General features: G+C 34.0%; 1 protein-coding gene and 1 long non-coding RNA gene across 2 annotated transcripts; both read left to right on the top strand.

Annotated features, from left to right (window-relative positions):
• The first annotated feature begins 5,487 nt into the window (after window positions 1-5,487).
• On the top strand, window positions 5,488-7,358 carry LOC120270833. The gene is made up of 2 exons (XR_005539687.1): window positions 5,488-5,558; window positions 7,076-7,358. It is a non-coding gene; the product is annotated as an uncharacterized LOC120270833 (long non-coding RNA).
• A 382-nt stretch (window positions 7,359-7,740) lies between these two features.
• On the top strand, window positions 7,741-8,130 carry LOC120270299 (anthocyanidin 5,3-O-glucosyltransferase-like). Its single transcript, XM_039277315.1, has one exon. The coding sequence runs from the start codon at window positions 7,741-7,743 to the stop codon at window positions 8,128-8,130; it is 390 nt and encodes a 129-aa protein (XP_039133249.1).
• Window positions 8,131-22,146: the final 14,016 nt, after the last annotated feature.

Genomic DNA, 22,146 nt, shown 5'->3' with positions numbered 1-22,146 from the left:
ATCAATTAGAAAAAAGAATTAAAATTCTTAGAAGTGATAGAGGTGGAGAATATTTTTCTAATGATTTTAATGCATTTTGTGAAGAACATGGCATTATACATAAAACATATGGACCTAGAACTCCAAACAAAATGGTTCGGCTGAAAGAAAAATAGAACATATCTTGAAATGGTTAATGCTTTATTGTTGCATGCTGAATTACCTTATAAATCTTTAGGGTGAAGCACTTCTTGCTAATTGTCATATTTTGAATAGAATTCCTACTGAAGAAAAATAAAATTGCTCCTTATGAGTTGTGGAAAGGGAGAAAACCAAATATTTATTATTTTAAAGTGTGGGGGTTGCCTTCCTTATTTCAAAGACAATAATCCATAAAGGACTAAGTTGGGTCCTAGAGGGATCAAATGTGTTTTTGTTGGGTATGCTTCTAATAGAAAAGCCTATAGACTCCTAAATTTAGAGTCTAATGTGATAATTGAGTCTTGAGATGTAGAGTTTTTTGAACATCTTTTAATCTCAAATAATAAAGCTCAAAGTTCCTCAAATGAACTATCATCAAGTGAGACATCTCAAAAAGTTAGTAAACAACCAAGTTCTCAAATAATAAACAAAGAACCTAGTGAATTAAGAAGAAGTACTAGAGTTCGAAAGCCAAAAACACTTGGAATTGATGAGATTGACTCAAAAAATATTTCCTTTTACCTTGTAGAAGGTGATGGAAGTAAAGTTTTGAAGACAATTCCTATTGTTCTTCAAATTGAAGATGATCCAAAAAAACTTATAAGGAGGCAATGGCTTCTAGGGATGCAAATTTTTGGAAAGATGCTATAAATGATGAAATGGATTCAATAATATCAAACCACACTTGGAAATTAGTCGATTTACCTCATGCTTCAAAACCAATCATTGTAAGTGGGTATTCAAGAAAAAACTTAACATTGATGGCACTGTAAACACTTACAAAGCAAGGTTGGTTGCAAAAGGATTTCAACAGAAAGAAAGTATTGATTACTTTGATACTTTTGCACCTGTAGCAAGAATTATTTCTATTAGAATAATTTTTGCATTAACTTCAATTTACAACTTATATGTTTATCAAATGGATGTTAAAACGACATTCTTAAATGGAGATCTCGATGAGGAGGCCTATATGGAACAACCAGAAGGGTTTGTTCTACCAGAAAATGAGCATAAATTTTGTAAGTTAATTAAATCATTATATGGTTTAAAGCAAGCACCTAAGAGTTGGTACAAGAAATTTGATGATGCTATATTATCCTTTGGTTTCACACATAATGTTGCTGATAAATGCATATATTGTAAATCATGTTGTGATTATATAGTAATTGTTTGTTTATATGTGGATGGCATGTTAATTGTTAGCAATGATATGAAAGGTGTAATCGAAACAAAAGGATTTCTATCTTCCAAATTCAAAATGAAAGATCATAGAGAAGTTGATACTATTTTGGGAATCAAAATAAAAAGAAATAGTGGGGGTTATATACTAAGTCAATCTCACTATATTGAAAAAGTGTTGAATAAATTCAACCATTTAAAAATTAAAAAGGCAAACACCCCATATGATCCAAGTATCAAATTAGTAAAAATGATGGAAGAGCAGTTGCACAAATAGAGTATGCAAGCGCAATCGGAAGTTTAATGTATGCCATGCAATGCACTAGACTAGATATTGCATTTGCTGTTAGTAAATTAAGTAGATTTACCAGCAACCCTAGTTTGAAAAATTGGAAGGCTATCACTAGAATTCTTGGTTTTCTTAAAAAGAGTAAGGATCTTGCAATATTCAAAATTTTCCTACTATTTTAGAAGGATATACTGATGCAAGTTGGATATCGAATTTAGGAGATAGCAAATCTACTACAGGTTGGATGTTTACCTTAGGAGGTGGTGCAATCTCTTGGAAATCCAAAAAACAATCATTAATAACTCACTCGACCATGGAGTCAGAGTTTGTTGCTTTGACAGAAACAGGAAAAGAGGCCAAGTGGTTGAGGACTTTCTTTTAGAAATTCCATTGACTTCAAATAATGTAAGATCAATTTCAATATTATGTGATAGCCAAGCCACTCTAGCAAGAGCATATAGTGATGTTTATAATGGAAAGTCTAGCCATATGAGTTTAAGACATGATTATATGAAGAAATTAATTAAAGATGGAATTATCTCCCTCACATTTGTGAAATCTAATAAGAATTTGGCCGATCATTTCACTAAACCTCTTACAAGGGATTTAGTAAAATCAACATCTAGAATGATAGGTTTAAAACTCCTAGATTTATCCACCAATGATGGCAACCCTACCCAAAATTATAAAATGAGTAATTCTTAGGTTCAAAGGGGTAAAACAAGTCATTTGATTAGTGGATGCTTAAGTACTTAAATTTGATTGGCCAAATTGTGATAAAGTACATATTGTCACTGTTTAGAGGGTTGAGTATCAAAACTCTTAATGAAATTCAGTTTTAGGAACAAGTGTCTTAAAAGTGACAAAGACATTGGAAGAATTTCACCTATATGAACTTAGAAGTGGTGCCGCTTCGATTGAAAGTTTAGGAGATTGCTTTCATAAAAGTTCATGAAAATGGATAGCACATGGCCATAATAAGTGCTAAGCAAGTGTTTGATTGGAATAAAAGGATATAATGATTAAGTGTATAATAATACGGGTGTTATTATAAGGAATAACTAGTTCAAAGCTTCATGATACTAGATATTTCGATTGTACTTTGTATTATTATACTAAGGTAATGTTTAAATCGAAAGATACATTATTTTATGCATACACATGATTTGATCTTCTTTAGAATATAAATTCAATTTTGAACAAGTGGGGGATTGTTGGAAAATTTTATAATAACCGTATTATTAATAAAATTATTATTATCATATTGTTCAAAATTTGAATATCTTATCTAATTAAAAGGTAACTTAAATATTTATAAATAGGTGCATTTTATCAGGTAGTTGTCATTTTAAAAAAATACATTTAGTCATTTATATACAACGGATAGAAAAGTTACATCTCCTCATTATTATCTCATAGATATGATATTTGCATCTTTTTCATTGATAAACGGATAAGATATTTTAAAAGGTTGTATCTTTTAAAAACACGTCCGTTCATAATCTATTAATACGAACAGAAATGAGTTTTCAGACATTAAAAACAATCTTAAGTTTTAAAATAAAAGAGAAGATCAATACTTTCTTTTTTTGCAATCCTTGGGTTTTCTCTTCATTAGTGCTGGGTGTAGAAAAGCAAAAGACTTGTCTTATCCACTAAAGCTATTTGCATTCAAATCCTACAGTAATCTCAGAAGAGAGGGGGCAAATAATACTTTTAGGAAAGCGATCATCAATGCGTTTCAGGCCTATCTATTATCTACATAGATTTCCAACACATACTGATTACCATCATTTGAGCAATAATTTAATAACATCAATAAAAATACAAAAAATTTAAAAAAAAAAATTAACATTCATTACATGCCAAGAAAACATGTTTTTTTTTTCTCCAACATAAATTAAAGTTCATCACATGAAATTTCCATGAAATGTTGTTAATTTACAATGAAAGGAGAATGCAACATTTGGGTTTTCTTTGAAATCTTGTTGTTTGTAGAAAACTAACTAACCCAAGAATGAATCATAAATTTAGTTCTCTCAATCATTTTGATGGATAATTATCCATACCAAAGGCAGACTGAATAAGACTAAGAGAAGATTTGATATACCTTGTTCCATGAGGTAAAAAATTGACTTCCCACAATAACACTCAAATGTATGTTGTTCTACTTGGCTGCATCATGCAGATTGCTTGTTCCTATTATCATATATTACAGCTTAGAAGAAGTAGAAGAAGAGGGATTGGAAGGAGAAGAATCAGAAGAATAATAATAGTAAGTAGAAGTAAAAGAGGGTTTAGAAGGAGGAGAGCAAGAAGAAGAAGAAGAATAGGGATTGGAAGGAGGAGAATTAGAAGAATAATAATAGTAAGTAAAAGAGGGTTTAGAAGGAGGAGAGCAAGAAGAAGATGAAGAAGAAGAAGAAGAAGAAGAAGAAGAAGAAGAAGAAGAAGAAGAAGGACTAAGAGGAGGAGAATCAGGAGAATAATAATAGTAAGTTGAACAAAAAGAGGGTTTGGAAGAAGAAGAAGAAGAAGAAGAAGAAGAAGGATTGGAAGCGAGGAGAGTTAGAAGAAGAACAAGAAAAAGAAGGAGAGTAAGAAGAATAAGAAAAAGAAAGAGTAGAAGTTTGAGAAAAAATATTATCCTTGTTCTCTTGATGGCAAATTTTACGAACCTCTATAGTGGTCTCCATGATGTATATCTTGCAGGTTAATTTAGTGATGGAGCTTGAAAGTGGGTGCTTGATTTATTTATAAAGAGGGTGAGACAAATTTTTTTTTTGGGATAGAAATTTTTCTACTATGGTTTGGAGTTGTACTTAGATTTAGAGTTGAACTTAGTTCTTTAAACTAAAATAGGATTTCAATGGAGATTTTGATTTATTGCTCATAAATTTTTTTAAATATCCCTTCAAAACTGAAAATAATTTATGTATTTCTTGATTCATTTAATATATATCTCTCAAAATTGTTGGATGCACACCCATATCATTGGTCACTCCACTATACTAACAATTTAATTTTTTATTTGGTTGAAAATTATAGATAAGTCACCCATCATAACCCTGGCTTTTTTTTAATGTTGCATATATATTTTTAAACTTAAATAAGTAAATTTTTAAAAAATTATATAATTAGGCAAAACGGTAAAATGCATACTCTTTTGCCTAATGATAGTAGAAAATGTTAATATGTTTACCAGTTTTCTATGCCTTTGCACAAAAAAGGGTAAACATATTACCCTTTTTTTAAAAAAAATAAATAAAGTTTGTATGTCTTCTCCAACCTACCCACCATGCATGCATGCCTCCTCCAATAGATTCCCATATGACCTCCATTGCCTTCTCCTCCGACCTGCCCATCACCTCATTTTTTCACCATCGACCTAACCATGCACTTGTTCGGCGAGATCGTCAACTCTGACAAAATGCAAGTCTACGAAGGCCTTGACATCCTCACCAATAGAGTCACCGATGAGGAACGTGCAACTATTCCCCACCACCTCATTGTTAGTGTTGACACAGACACTAACTTCATCGCCACTAACTTCCGTCGCTGCTTCGGTTGCCGCTTTGATCTTCAACATATATGTGTGTCCATGCTCTACGTGACCAAAGATCTCAACTTGGCTGGTTATATCTATATAATATTCGCATCTTTGCTTTGACCATTTGACTGGAGAAAATTTTAGAAAAGTTGAAGAAGCTGAGCCCCACCCTTCGTGTCTTTACCATCCATGAGCTTTGGATCCAGTTGGAGTATTATTGAGCTACAATAATTGAGGATTAGTGGATACTTATTGAAGGTTTTGTCTAAAAGCCAGCCACCATCTTCAAAGCATTCTTTTCCTTGGAGTTTTCGGTGATTGAAGACTCATCTCTACCGGCTGCTCATCATCAGGTTAGAGGTAGGTGCCTTGCTCTTGTGTTAAATTTTTTGATCTTGTGAGGCTATTAGTGCTTTGATCTTGGCTGCATGCTCCTTCTCCTTTGTTTGAGGATTGCTTTGGTCTTTATGTGTTGCAAACCTACTACCTTTCTAGAGCCTTTTAGCCTCTTAATTGTTGTGATGAACTCTCATGTTTATGCTCTAAAACTTGTTTTTGTATATTTGTATGAAATTTGGGTTAAATGCATGCCACCTTGTTTATATGTTTAAGTGTATGTATATATTTTTTTACTTGTAAGAGTGATTTGTTGGATGGTTTTGCTTGGATCATTGGAAACAAGTTGCCGTGTTTCTTAGAATTAAAAACAAGGAATTCTCGGCTTGTTCCAAAACCAAACTAATTAAAGACTACCTTTAATTCTTGCTTAGTGTGATCAAAACTCTTTATTGAAATATTTAGACCTTTTGTTTCAGTGGAGAATAATTTTGGGTGTATTGAAACTTGTGTAGTATGTTTTCATATTTGTTTTTTTTCTCAACTTGCTGGTGATTTTTTTTTTATTATTACTGAGTTTTTCTGGAATATGTGTGTGTGTGTGTGTGTGTGTGTACACTAAGGTGAGTTGTAATACCTTCATGTACTGCCTTTCTAGGAAAATATAGTTTTGATATCCTTGCTGATTTATATATATATATATATATATATATATATATATTCATATACTTAATGTTTGGGTATATTTGTAAGCTCAGATTATTAGATTTGTTTTCTTGGGTTTTGGTTATTGTTTGATCTACCCTCCTCAAGCCTTGAGTTGTGGTTAGTTAGGGTTTAGTCCTTGGCTTAAGAGTTAATTTTATTCTTGTTATAGGATCTTTTCATCAGAGTGATCCTAGCTTTTGGCCTTAAGTCTTAGTTGAGGGTTAGATCTAGCAGCATTTGAGGAACCCAACTTAGTAGCCCGAAGGCAGGTAGGCTCTTGCACCTGTATAACTCGGTATTTCTGGTGTATGGTTAATTATTTAATTATTTAGAAACTATTTATTCTTGAAGTTCTTGTTTTATTTCTATTGGTGTTTTTATTATTATTCTGTACTTGCTATATATTTATTTAATTTAATTATTTAGTAAAGTAATTTAATTGGTATTTCTATGTCTATACTCCATAATTCTGTGGTTTTTAGTACATCTCCATTTATGGCAATTTGCCCAGCTAGGAGGAGTAAGTTCTAGCCATGTGCATATGTTTTCTATAGTAGCACTACCGGACATACGTGTTCGTTCTGATTACGGTCGAAGATCCGGTTTCGGCTGTTGATATTCTATATGTTTTAACTTTACAATAGAAGATCCAACCTCGAGTTATTAATCCTGCTTATTAGTAGGGAGATGTACAATTTTGATTTCACTCATTTCCTATATTCTGATTATTTTTGTATTCTGATTATTTCTGAATTCTGGTCATTTTCTTTATTTTGATTATTTCTACATTTCTATTTGTTAAATTATTTATGTAGTTATCTTGTATTTTTCAGTTATTTTGCGATCCTACTAGGTCCTTGTTGCTCATGTACTCTGTGGTTTTATTTTTCAGGTGACGAGTAAGCTTAGGATCAAGGGTACTTGGGTTTATTTTTTGTATTTGTCTTCTTTTAGTAACTGAACTTTGAGGTTGTATACCTTGTAGTCGTTATTTGTTGAGTGAGATTTGTATTGTTTGTATTTTGGTCTCAAATTGTTAAGTGTGGCACTTTGTATTTCTGTAGGGCTACTGAAGCCCATATTTGTATTATATCTGTTGCTATTATTTTGTTTGTATTTCTAGACTATTGTTTCTTGTGTTGTCTGTTAGTGTTGACTCTAACTAGATCTATGATTTGAGGCCATGCACCCAGCGGGGTCCAGCCCTGTTGAATGCAGTAGGTCTGTCAGTGGGCCCTGCTTTAAGGCTGGGGCATGACAATCTATATTCCTTCAAATGCCACTTTTCTTGGCTTTGATGCTTTACTTACCAACACTTGATGTGAAGGTGTTATCTGAGATAGAGGATGGTTAAAGATGAGATTGAAATCCCAGTTCTCTATTCAGCATCACCGTTGTCAATGCTTGAGTTCATGATGGAGAAGAAAGATGAGTGTTATACTATATTTTATAACTATGGATACAGACTAAGAGAAGCTAGAGGTTTCTCATTATGATCATGTTCAAGAATTTGGAGATAAAGCCATTAAAGGCTTTGGAGACAGGACAATGCTTTCCGGACCAACCAACACTGGTTGTTTTCACTGTAGGACAACTGCTTACCTCTGAGAAGGAGGAGGAGGAGGAAGGGAAGAAGCATGAGTGCATCAAATGGTTGGATGAACAACCAGTGAAGTTGGTGGTGTTCTTGTGCTATGGAAGCATAGGGTGTTTTGATGAGAAGGTAATGAAGAGGATAGCTTTAGGTTTGGAGAGGAGTGGGCAAAAGTTCTTGTGGGCGTTGAGAACACCGCCAAGAGAGAATGCTTTGATTCCCAGTGATGTTTATCTTGGGGAGGTGTTGCCGGAGGGGTTCTTGGAGAGCACGAGAGAGAAAGGATTAGTGTAACCATCATGGGTTCCTTAACTTGGCTTGCTAGTGCACATGGCTGTGGCGGGATTTGTGATACACTGTGGATGGAACTTAGTGTCGGAGAGCTTGTGGCATGGCATGCCAATGCTTGCATGGCCGTTGTATGCGGAGCAACACATGAATGTAGTGATGGTGGTGAGAGAGATGGGTGTTTACATCTCTCTCACCAACAAAGGCCATGGCATCCATTGGAGGAGGCATGCATGCATGGTGGTTAGGTTGGAGGCGAAGACAATGCAAGTTTTATTTTATTTTATTTTTTTACAAAATGTTAAACATGTTACCGTTTTCTACTATCATTAGGCAAAACTGTAAGCATTTTATCGTTTTACCTAATTATGTAATTATTTTTAATTTACTTCTTTAAGTAATTAAAAAAATAAATGCAATATTTAAAAGAAAAGCCTCATAACCCTCGACTTTTAATTCAAGAGGAAAATAAAATATTATTTTTTTCGTTACAGAGAAAATAATAATTTTATTTATCAAAAATATGACTTTTCACCTTTTATTTAAATATCATGATTATTTTGGTGTTTAATTTTTTATTAAACATATAAATTTAATATTTAATAGATAACCATTTGTAAAGATAAATTAATTTTATAAATAAATATACTCAAAATAAATAAAAATAAGCATTCATAATCTATGTAGCTATCTTTGATATATTAAATGTTTAAAAGTATACATGTAAAAAATTATAAAAGAAGAATCTCAATCTTTGAGGGGCATGCTTGCAAAAACTACTACTTTTGTTTTTCTTTTTTTAATAGTGCAAAAAACATAGGATTTTTTTTAATATTGCAATATATATATATATATATATATATATATATATATACTCATATATGGATATATATATATCATATATATGATATATGAGAAAAATTACTCATGTTTTCGATTATTTACAAAAATGAAAAAATTGGATGAAGTTCACCCATTTTCATGTTTAATTTTAAAATAAATAAATAAAATTCTTAACGGCAACTCAATGGGGCTGCCGCTAAGAATTATTTAAATTTTTTAAAAACTATATTAGAAAATAAAAATCCATTAATTTTTTTTATGTTTTATTTAAAAAAATACAAAACCTGAAAATATTTAAAAATAGGACAGTTACCCTTGTACCGACCACAAATTACTACGAAGTTGGTTAGGTTCAACCTGTACCGGTCAGTAAATATAATGAAGTAGGGCGATCAAACCTGCTTTGGTCGAACGGTCTAACATGCACGGGTCAGTAATTAGTACAAAATAGGATGACAAAACCTATATCGGTCAGTAATTAGTACAAAGTAGGATCGTTAAACATACACCTGTCAGTATTTAGGATGGTTAAACCTGCACCAGTCAATAATTAGTACAAAAGTAGGACGGTCAAACCCGCACTAATCAGTAATTAGGATGGTTAAACCTGTATTGACCAATAATTAGTACAAAGTAGGATCATCAAACTTGTACCGGTTAGTAATTAAGAAGGCAAAACCTGCAATAATCATAAATAAAAATAGTTAAAATTCGAACTCATTTTATAAACCAGCCATAGTAGCCCATTTTCACTCTTGCACATTATTTACTCTCTTTCAACTCACTCAGCCTTACTTCTTTTTCTTGTCTTCAACAATGGTAGAGACTTCACTTGTTTTGGTTTACTACAATGGTGTTTAATCACTATAAGTGAAGACACAATTTTATTTTCATTGGAGGATCAATCATATTATTATGTCAAAGATGACATCTATTATGAAAACTTAGTGAGATCCATTAAGGAAAGCATTGAGATGGCGGACAACCAAAAAGTTTTACTTATCAAATACCAGCTCCCAATTTCTTCATAATTTGACAAGATTTGCTATCGGTCATTCAAATTGCTTAATGACCGAAATGTTCGGATGATGTTCGATTGCCATAAAAAATCCCGACATTAGCATTATTGAATTGTTTGTGGAGTTTAGCACTGTAACTTCTGAGGGTACATCAATTGTTCCCAACAACAAACCGCCACAGATTAACAAGGTCAACACTAACATGGGACAGGAGAGGACTTCATCACTTTGCCAAGTTAGTGAACTTGAAAGGCTCTATACGGAGTGAAGGGCACAAGACGATCTACCACCCAATATTGATTTCACTAATTTACAACATCCAGAAGACGGAATGAGTTCTTTTTATGATACTCATGAAACCGAATTCGGTGAGTACTGGTGATCCAGTGGAGATGATGATGACGACGACAGTGATAGCTTTGGGGAGGACAGTGAAGGTGTTAATGACATTCACTTAAAAATATCAATTTTGAAGACGTCCCTATACCCATCCCTAATTTCACGATGGCACCAATGGAGCCTCAAGCACATATGCAGACCCTTGATTTGGAAGCAATGTCTACACAAGAATTATGGGAGTACCTTTTATTATATGGCGATTGACAAGAACCCTTCAAGTGCACGGGTTTATCGAAGTAATAATCCTGGGTGAGTGGGGTATCATATCCATAGGGAGTAGGGAATAAGAATACTCAAATTACTACTTAACCAAGTGAAAATGAACAATGATTGTGTTGATAAGATGTAGTGTAAACAAGAAAGAGAAGTACAAGTAAATGAGAGATAAGGCAATCGATATAAATGGGGTACTTGGATATTGTTCCGCCTAAGACGATTGTTTCAAGTGTAGAACTAACTATTATGCTTCATAATTAATGCATTAATGAGTCATGGAAATCCTTCAATACATGGTCCCAAATCTAAGGTCAACCGTGACTAACTCTATACGATGTCCCGGTGGAGAAATCGAACAATCTCAACACCTCGCACTTGTATAGAATTGCATGGAGTTCTAGGGATTCCAAGTGATAAACCCTCTTCCTAGATGTAGGCCTAACCCTTTGGTCCAGGTGAGAGGTCCCTAGTCACAATTAAGCCCTTGGTGCTAAAATCACTTCAACGCTTCACTCTGTTGCCGTTGTAACTAAGCCCTAGCGGAAAGTTATCCTTTAGCCCATTCACTCTACTATGACCGCAAAGAACCCAAGGAAATGGAGATTGGATAAATCACGTCGAAGGGGAAAGGGGACACTCTGCTACCTCTCGACTCACCCTCTTAACCTTCTCCAATCTAGCTTTATCTAACTCTCGTGGTGTGTCACTCACTCACAAGGGTTACCAAGGTGAAATCTCAACCCTAGTGTCACTCTAAGGGAGCATTCAATCAATCAAACATTCAAGATTGGAACTCAATTAAAATATCAATTAAGAAAAGCATAATAAAAGGTTTAATAAAACAAATACATCCTAGGATTCACAAATCCAAGTACCCACTAGGTGGTTTAGCTCTCCATGGAGCTAGTTACAATCAACAATGAAATCGAATGTAAAAACAAATAATCCATAGAAAAACCCCCTCGATAGTCATGTCAATGGTCTTGTGGAGTGGCCTCGTCTACTCCAAAGGTCCCCTTGTCCGGCCTAAGGGCACACCTCACCGGATCGGTGTTGACGAAAGCTCCCCCAATAACCTTCTTCCAAGTGAAGCGCGATGTCGAAGCTGTAGAACCTCTCCAAAACCCTTGCCAATACCTCTCAAAACCCTAGCCGCCGCCTTCTTGAAAGTTGGGGAAAAGATGGAGAAAAGAATGCTGAAATCAGGCTGAAATCGGCTTTTAAAGGGCTGAAATCGGGCATCCACACACCCCTGTGGGCGCCCCGGTTGATTTTTCGCACGGACATGGGGAATTTCCACACGCCGGTGTGGATTCTCTGAAATTTAGTTTCTCGGCCGGCTGTTGCTATTAATGCACAAATCGGGATGCTCGAATGTGAATGCCTTTGTGCCCCTCCAAATCATTGTACTAGCTTAAATACGAGGGGTTGGCACACATTCTTGCATCTTGAACCCTACTTATGTCTTCGCGTTTGATTCTTCTCAAGATTTCCTCTAAATATGTGCGTTCACGATCTACATTGGCTTCTTTCTTTAACATTCGACTTCACAACCATATATGCATGAAAGTAACACAAATGCACAAGTATTAGCGCTAAAACCTGATACTTGGGAGGATCATTGATATATAGGAAAGTATGGACAGTTAAGCAAAAAGAGGTTGAAGCAGCATTCGGTAATTGGGAGGAGTCTTACAACTAATTATCAAGATGGCTATTAGCGTTATAACAGTCCGTTCCTAGGATAATAGTTGATCTTGAGACCCAGCTGGCATACGAGGGACCTTACCTGGTACGTGATTCTTGCATCTTTCATAGATTTTTTTGGAGCTTCCCTGCATGTGTGGAGGCTTTCAAATATTGCAAACCACTTGTCTAGATAGATGGCACACATATTTATGGTAAATGCAAAGGTGCTTACTGATGGCCCGGTCTATCATTTACGCTGCCACCTCTTAGTAAAACATTGAGGTGATGGATATCTTTGCTAGGCATTCTCCATGGCCTAGGTCTTTATACTTTCTAGGCTGCCAGATTGTTATAAGATGATTCACCTAATTGTGCATCGCTGACACTTGCGTGTTCTAGTTCATAGCAAAGTAAGAAGGGTTTGGTAGTAATTCCTAGTCTTGTTACTGAAATGGAGTTGAACAACTAGATTGTCTGCGTCCCATAGGTGGATGAGGTTGATACTTAACTAAATTCTGCATAAAGTCCATCCTGAAATCAACCGAGTATTTGTTGGGCTCAACTAGAGAAAATCCATGGAGATGAGACACTCAAATAATGTTTATATCATTTGATGAGTGAAATGACTGGTATCCCTCGTGCTGTAGTTGGTGAGGAATATGTTCCTCATCGTGTTTGGCCTGAGAACTATGCTTATGGCGTCTTCATACAAGAGGGCTCGATGGTGGAAGAAGAAAAAGAAGAAGAAGAAGAAGAAGAAGAAGAAGAAGAAGAAGAAGAAGAAAGAAGGATTGGAAGGAGGAGAATTAGAAAAATAATAATAGTAAGTAGAAGTAAAAGAGGTTTTGGAAGAAGAAGAAGAAGAAGAAGAAGAAGAAGAAGAAGAAGAAAAGGGACTGGAAGGAGGAGAATCAGAAGAATAATAATAGTAAGTAGAAGTACAAGAGGGTTTAGAAGGAGGAGGACAAGAAAAAAAAGATGAAGAAGAATAAGAGGAATTGGAAGGAAGAGAATCAGAAGAATAATGGTAATAAGTAGAAGTAAAAAAGGGTTTGCAAGGAGGAAAGCAAGAAGAAGAAGATGAAGAAGAAGAAGAAGAAGAAGAAGAAGAAGAAGAAGAAGAGGGACTGGAAGGAGAATCAGGAGAACAATATTAGTAAGTTAAACAAAAAGAGGATTTGGAAGGAGGAGAGTAATGCAGTGTATACATATATTAATATAAAGCAATGTTATGTTACCTAATTAATATGGACATAATTAAGTATATATTAATATATATACCTTGGCATGCGTTGGTTGCAATTAGGACCAAAACGATTGAAAAGAATAGAGACCTTCATTTTCTTATAAAAAAGAAAGGCATCATTATGACCAAGAAGCATGACCTTGCCATGATCCTTAAACCAATTATTAGGGACAGTGATTCCAGTGGAACCCCGGTGACATCAAGCAGACCATCCTCACTGTTATTGAACACATTATGGTCAATCCAAACTTTCTCATCCATTATTCCAAAATATTCTTGTTAAGAAAGAAACTTTTAATTGTAAATTGAAATGCAACCAGAGCACTGCTAAGTTATCACTTGATCATACTCAATCCATACTATGATTGACATGTGTATTTTGTTTCCTTTCTAGTATTGTGAAAAATGTGATACATTTGTTTGCTGTTTCCAGAAATAAGTGAGTGAAGTTAAGAAGCATCAATATGAATTTTAAGGTGGGAAAACCATCTTATGTAGGGCTCTATTTAATGGTTGAAAATCTCAATATAGTGCTCTATTTTATGTTGTAAATTGATTGCACAAATTGAAATTTTTTTGAGAATTTAGGAGGTGAGAAATCATTCGAGTAGTGTCTATCTGGTACAATGAAGTGTATGAAAGTATAGTGTGAGTAATTGTGTATAACAATTGCATCTGATCAATTATGCAAATCGGAGTTGGCTTTTTATAACTAAATAAATGTGAACTCATTGTATTTAGATGACATATTAAGACATTAGCACAAATTCGTGATAATTTTAATTATGATGAAGTATAATTTTGGTTTAAAAAGGCAAGATAAGACTCCGTTGCCATAAATTGTTGGATTTAATTCAAGATTTAATCATTTTATATTTACTTAAAAAATGTACTTTTGGGTTTTAACAAAAATAAAAAATAAAGAATAAAGGGTCTTTTTATTGATGTATTTTATAAATACAATAAATTCAAATCACTTTACAATTTTTGAAAATAGTCAGTAAAGAAAAGAAATATCATACAATATAATCAAATATTTTATAAGTTTCTATTTCAATTATTACAAAGATTAGTTCGATAAATGATCACCATTGAGCAACATATAACATTATAAAGCACGAAAAGAAAAAAAAATTGACACAAATTAAAAATTTATTCCAATCTCTAATACATATTACAGTGACTCATATGACTAGTAGTAGAGGAAGACGCATCATTATCTTCATCAATAATCCTGTATCACTTCCCAAAATATTGTCATAATCTTCAGAGTTGAAACACTTATCGGTTAGCATTAAATCAGGAAAGATTGTCTCATTTCTCACAAAGAGTTTCTCCAAGCTAAAATGCTCATCATTCAATATATCATCTAATGTTGGTGTTATTGCTGTATTTGTCTTCAGAAATAGTTCTTGTAAGCCGAAACGCTTATCACCATCAGATCTGATCAAATTCATATGAGTAGTAGTAGAAGGAGATGCATCATTAGCTACATCAGGAATCGTGTTTTCACTTCCCAAAATATTGTTGTAATCTTCCGAGTTGAAACAAGTATCAGTTAGTATTAGATTAGGAAAGATTACCTCACTTGTCACGAAGAGTTTCTCTATGCTGAAATGCTCATCACTCAATATATCATCGAATGTTGGTGTTATTATTGTATCTTTCTTCAGAAATAGTTCTTTTAAGTTGAAACACTTATCACCATCAGATTTGATCAAATTCATAGGAGTAGTAGAAGAAGATGCATCATTAGCTATATTAATAATCATGTTTTCATTTCCCAAAATGTTGTCGTAATCTTCAGAGTTGAAACACTTATCGGTTAGTATTTAATCAGATGTATACACTCTATGTAGAGATGAGTATCATTAGACTAAAAACAAAAGTGGTTTAGGTTTTTCTTGAATTATTTATATACATAAACTAATATACATATATGTATGTATGTATATATGTATGTATGTATGTATGTATATTGAATCTAATATCCCATTTCAATTCAATCCATACATGGCTTCTTTTCTCCTCATCATTACCACCCTTCTCTTCATTGTGTTTTAACAAGCTTTTTAGTTTATGAATTTGGGATTTTGGATAGAAATCTTTGTTTTTTTTTTTATGTAGATCTTATGTTAAGGGTGGAACGAACAAAAAAAATCTGAGATTTTGATGGATTATATGTCTGGAGTAATATGGATACCCAATTTGATCTTTTTAGGCAACTAAAATTTAAGTAGAGTGCACTGCTGGAACATGTTGGTATTTTTTATTTTATTTTTTTGGTCAAAATAATTTATTTTATAAAGCCACCGATTCGTCTTTCTGAGGGCCCTCACATTTACTACTAAAGATTGTTTTTATTCAGAAAAAAGTTAAAAATATTTTGAACATGTTTTTGTTTGAGAAGTATTTAGTTAGATGCCAAATTTGACCATTCACTAATCAACTTACTAAATCATTTAGCTAATTTGTGTCCTTCGATGTGTGGACCCCGACAACATTTGTGGACCTACCCCCTTTTTCATTAAAACCTAGTTAAGTTGCTAAACCTGTTTGCTTTTCCCTTAACCCCTTCTTCTTCTTCTTCTTGTTACCTTACTGGGAGAGTTTTGTGGAGAGAGAAAATTCTGGAGGGATTCCCGGACTCCCATCCCATCGTTGTCTCCCTCTTGGACAAGCCTTTACACCCCATGACCATCTTCCTCCTCCATTCTTCCATCTTTCTCTCTCCTTTCTCTCCATTCTCCCACTCCACCTTGCTCTCTTGGGACATTTGAGGATAAGTTAATACCATCGCCGGAGCTCATACTTCTACTGGAGATCTTGACAGCTGGAGTCGAAGCTAAGAAGATCAACAAACCGGCGATGCTCTCCCGAAGTCTAGGTAGGTGTCTTGCTCTCTTGTTGGTGGTAGGGCTTGATGCTAGAGTTTTGGGAGAAGCTTGTTGTATGTGAAATCTTAAGCATGGTTATAGGTTATTTTCTAATAGGATGCATGTTTTGAAGTTCCTAGTTGCTTGTGCTTATACTCATGCAACCCTTGAGGTTTTTATAGCTTGTTATCTTTTTCCTACTCCATGGAACTTGAAACCTTTTTATACCACCTTGGTTTAGTTTCATGTGATTTAGTGGGTGATTTTATACACTCATGTGTGCATGGTTGTCTTTAAAGATGATGTTGCTTGTAGAGCCTCACTATTTCGATTTGTTTTTGGCTTATCCTTGCATGGAGCTATATATATATTTGCATGCATGAGACCATGACTATTTATTGTGCAGGAAACCATGTTCTCATTCGCATGAAACCATATGTTTACACCCTTGAATGTTAGCTTTGCATGATCCATGCATTGGTGACATGCATACACCTGCCCTTATATATATATATATATATATATATATATATATAGATTATATTTATTTAATATGTGTGCATTACAATAGTGCTTAAGTGGCATGCATCCTGGTTGTGATAACGAGAAATTATATATGTATTGGCATAGTAAACCACTATGTTGGTAGAGTATGAGTTGTGTTCAATTAATTATAGTTTTTGATGCTTTGCTTTTGTTGCTTTCCTTTGAATCCTTAAGTTCTGAATTGTGGTTAGAAAGACCATGCTTTGTTATAGAGTGTTCGTATTTTAGACTAGCTTATCTTTAGCTTTTATGCTTCAACTCTTCCAAGTATTCATATCTATTTGGTTTGGTTCTCCCCTTCGATTATAGGACCACCTTTAGAAGATAACTTTGGATTTCTTTTGGAATTAGAAGATCATCAAGTAAGTTATCTATTGTTATATTTTCATATATAATTTGTTATTAATTATATTCCCACTTTTAGAAATTTCTGAAAATAAATCTTTTTGTTAATCATTTGGTTATTTCTCTATGATTACTAGGTTGTCTAATTGTATTTTACCTCTTGTTTAAATTCATTGAGTAATTATTCCAAATATTTTATTTATTCAGTTATATAGTTCTTTCATTTATTTTGAGAGAGTGAGGGATAGTTGTGAATAAATTATTGTTTAGTTATTCCAAGCTATCCTTGAACTATATTTGATTAGTTGGATTATAAGTATATCTCATGGTTAGTAGTTTTGGAGAAATTTTTTTCTACTTTTAAATTCGTTGGAGTCATGCTGCCATCCCTTTCAAACTTAAATGTTTTTATTTCCTTTGTTTAAGGAACTTTGTGTATATATATGTTGATATTTTTTTCATTTATCGATTTTATTTATTTATTGAATTTGACTTTTGTTATGTTTTGTTTTAATAGTAATATATTATTATTTTATTTTCCTCTAATGAGAGAATCAGGTTGTTATTTGGCAAGTGTATATTTATAAGTTGATATTTTATTTATTTATTAATTGAATTTGTCTTTTGACAAAATAATTATGAATTGTTGTTACTATTTCTTCAAAATAGTAGCCAGGTTAAGGTTTGGAAAAGTTGGTATATTCTTTTGCATTTAATTAATTATTTAATTATTTATTATTAATTTATTTACTTACCTTATATTATTACATGAATTTTTGGAAGATACATATGAATATTCTGTATTCTTGGCTTTGAAATCTGTCTGAATATTTTGGGTCTCCAAATGAGTGTTATGCAACCCTATTAGTGGGGGGGTTGAACCCTGACCTTGTCGACAACTAATTCTGGAAAAAAATGAGACTGCAGTTTCGCACCATGTTCGTTTGGTGAAATAATCAACGGCCACCTAATATTCAGTCTCGGGTCACCGAGGATAAACAAATGATCTCTGGCATTTATTTATAGTGAATTTGGAGACATACTCTCAAATATGTTATTTATTGCTTTACCCTTTGGTTTTGTGTTATTGATTTTTGTGCAAGTTTCAGACTTGAACTTTTTGCTTTTAGTTTGTTTTTGGATTATTTACGGGGCTAATGAGCTCATGGATTTATTTTAAATCTTTTTTAGATCAGGAGCAGTAGACTCAGGGATCTTAGAAGGCTTCTAGAAGATGTCTTCCTTTGGAGTTGTATTTTATGTTGTTGTATCAATTGTATGGTTGTTTAAGTACCTCCTTGTAGGTCATTTTGTATTTCATTTACTTTGTACTTGAGCTTGGTTGTAAACCTTAAGTTGTACTCATATTTGGTATTTCTGTTAGTTTATTTTTTACTCCTAGTCTGTGTTTAGGTTTTGAGGCCTTGCAGGTTCACTGGGCCCCAGCCCTATGGGTCTGCGGCCGTTTGTCAGCGCACCGGATTCGAGGTGTGACACCATGAATTCCCTAAAATCTAATCTTTTTATTGAGATAACAGTTAAGAGTTTGCTCAAAAAAATTTGAAGAATTATATGTGGTATTTAGGATGGAGGAATCAGGATGCACTAATTACATTTATAGGGAAATAGTGTCTGCTTGTGTAGATTTTTACCTTTAAATGAAAACTCTTGAGTTAGTTGATCAGTTGTAGTGATTCCAACAAAATTTAACTGACCAAAGTTGAATAATTGAGAATCCATTCAAGTGATTTAACCAAATGACTAATATATTATCTGCTGTTTATTTTTTGAGTGGAGTAGGGTCTTTGTGTTAAATTTCCTGTTATTAATCATTAGAAAATATATACTTTTAAACCTTTTATTTTATGTTGTTACTAATCTAATTAATATGTTTATCAGGATTTGATAAGCTTGTTGGGCGCCTTAAATGATGGAAGACACTCAGTTTGAGCATACTCAATCAAATGGTGATTATTTGTCAAAGTGCACAACTTACATTATTGAAGAATTTTACGCCATTGTATTTGTTCAGTGTCAAGTGACCGAATAAGCCAAATTTTAAAATGCTCCTTAATTAAGTCTAGTAGGTATAATAATGAGCTTTGGCTGCTAGTTGAACATGATAAAGTTGTTTATCAGAAGCAGAAAGAGCTTTACAAAGGAACCTTTGGACCACCGCCTGAAGCTAAACCTCAGCGACAAAATTTGTTAGTAGTTTTCTGGCAATGGCTAGTATCTTTGTTTTGTCACGTATTTAAGCTCCAAAACCATAGAGTTAACTAGATTGAAAACTATTTATCTATTTGTTAAGGGTGACTTTTCTAAGTACTAATATGAAACTGTTGTAATCTCCTCAAAGTAAGATTAAGTGTTAATGTTCTACTCTTTGGAAAACAAAAAATTCTCATTGTACGGTGTGCATCTGTTGTGTTTTATTAGCATATATTATATAATGACATAGTGGGCACACTTTTTGATACAATTTCTGTCATAATTCTACACCAAAACTTGAATCTATTAGACAAGGTAATTCACCAAGCATTCTACACCTAAGTTTTTGGCACTTCAATCAATCTTATTTATATATTTAATGTATAGGTGGTTGTAGAACAAGTTTCATTATTTGACTATGAGCTTATTGTTGGTGATGATGGAAAGAGGTTTATTACATTTGGGATGTTTGCTGGTAAAACTGGATTGATTAAATATTTACCTGGGCTAGGACAATGTGAGTCCTGATATATGTGATGTTATTCATGTTTTTTTTTCCTTTTCTTTTTGTGGTCATTTGATTCTAAACTATGACTTTTTTAATCCATTTCATTGATAGCTGGTTTATGTGCTGTAGTTTCCACATGTATGATATTTTTCAAAGTTAGCTTCTCATCCCTAAGTAAAGAATTTTGTTGTCAATTTGATATTTTCTTTTTTCTGGATTATAGGTTACTTAAGTCTTGGGTAGTCAACACATTTTTTGTCTTGCATTTCACATGTATTCTTCTCTTGTTGCTACCAAGTGATGGAATCCGCAAGTGCACCGGTTGTCAAGTAATATCTCTCGCACAAGCACGAGAGAGTTGTATTCTCTAGGATCCTAAAAGCTCCTAGTACTTCCCCTAGATGGCACTGTCTAGTGTAACAAATATAGGTTTAAAACAAAATAAGAGGACTAACAAGAGAGATAACTATAGACAAGTTGGACTAAGGCACACCACGTAAACACATTAAGGAAGCAAATAACAATGAAAGAGCGAGGCCCCGAGCTAGAATCCCCTCGGGACTACTAAAGCTAGAAAGATGCTAGAATTACAAAGACAATTGTTGTTTTGGGCCAAGAGACATCCAAAAGTAGGTTACCCCAATGGTCTCGCCTAATCCCATACAAGTTTTGGCTCGAAATCTCTTCTGACCAAATCCTCCTATGATTACACTACACCTAGGGAAATCTCTAATTAGGGTTGATACTCAATACCTAGGTCTGATCCTAATGGTTGGAGGGTTATGAAATACCCGATGGTCATGGCGTATTCATACATGAATCCCAATCAAGCTAAGTGTGTCTAGTACAAGGGTGATGGTCACACAACCAAGTACAACCTAGAAATAAAACCACAGAGTTCTCATATAATTCGATACATCAAAGAACACAAAGCTTAAACCACAAACCAAACCAAATGGCATAAATGTAAATCACAACATCCAAACAAGCAAGTTCATCCCAAGGTTCACCGGATGCCTGTTGACCTTGGGAATTTAGTTCAACATGAATAAGAGAGAGAGATCTCAAAATACATAAGAAACCTAAGCAAAATCATAGAAGAACTCCCTTAGACTCGTCGACTAGAAGGTGGTGATGAGAATCTGGCTGATCAACACTGATGAACTCCTAGATGATCTCCTTGATAGCAACCTTCTTCTCCCCTTTGATCTTGCTCCTCAGATCCAACTTCTCCAACCCCTAGGTGATGATGGTGGAGAAAGGGTGGCCAAAGACCCCTTTCATCGATGACCTAGATCTATTTTTAAACTCAATGGCCCGAACATTACGGGCTTCATGCAGGCGCATAGATGCCCGTGAGGTTCACTGTCTTTTCTGCTTCAAAATTGAGTTCGTGTGCTACAGTACTTTTACTACTGTGATCTATCTACAGTACTGGTGTCAAAATCTTCAATGAGTATCATGGGCTTTCATGCTGGCGCATGGAGCCCGTGATGTTTACAGCCAAATTCCTACAGCACAACTATTCCTCTACTACAGTGCTTGCTACAATACTAGAACTCTAAAATGCAGCTTTTGATGCCGATTTCTTCCCAAATGTATTTTACAGCTCTCCTTGGCTTCTTTAGGCGTGTAACACAAATAAAACTAATTTAAACACAAAAGGCATCAATTCATCAAAACATATATGAATAGTACAATAATTATAAGGATAAAATACATACATTTAGACACTTATCACACCCCCACACTTAAGCATTTTCTTGTCCTCAAGCAAGCAATACATGGAGAACTAGGGATATATAATAAGTAGCTAAATGCATGACCTCAAGCTTAAGAAGTAAAGAACTCGACAAGCACTGCCCTTTATGTGAATGCTTCGGTCCCTAAGTAAAGCTCTACCCTTTTTGTGAATGAAAGATAGACTCTAGGAGATCAATAGGTTCTCTTCTTCTTCATTTTCTTTTTTTTTTTCTAGTCTGGCTAACATAGACTGCACAAAATCTTTCTGGAGGATGCACATACTGATTAGGCACAAGAGCCACCAACTACTGTATTACAGATCTACATAGATGCATTCATGCTTCACTAGAAGAGGAATATTGTCATAGACTCCGTCTTTTG

The sequence above is a fragment of the Dioscorea cayenensis genome, chromosome 10, assembly GCF_009730915.1.
Source record: "Dioscorea cayenensis subsp. rotundata cultivar TDr96_F1 chromosome 10, TDr96_F1_v2_PseudoChromosome.rev07_lg8_w22 25.fasta, whole genome shotgun sequence".
Classification (NCBI taxonomy): domain Eukaryota; kingdom Viridiplantae; phylum Streptophyta; class Magnoliopsida; order Dioscoreales; family Dioscoreaceae; genus Dioscorea; species Dioscorea cayenensis.
This window is presented reverse-complemented; position numbering and strand designations above follow the sequence as displayed.

Coding starts and splice junctions, on each gene's coding strand:
- LOC120270299 (XM_039277315.1), top strand. CDS start 7,741: ATGTTCAAGAATTTGGAGATAAAGCCATTAAAGGCTTTGGAGACAGGA.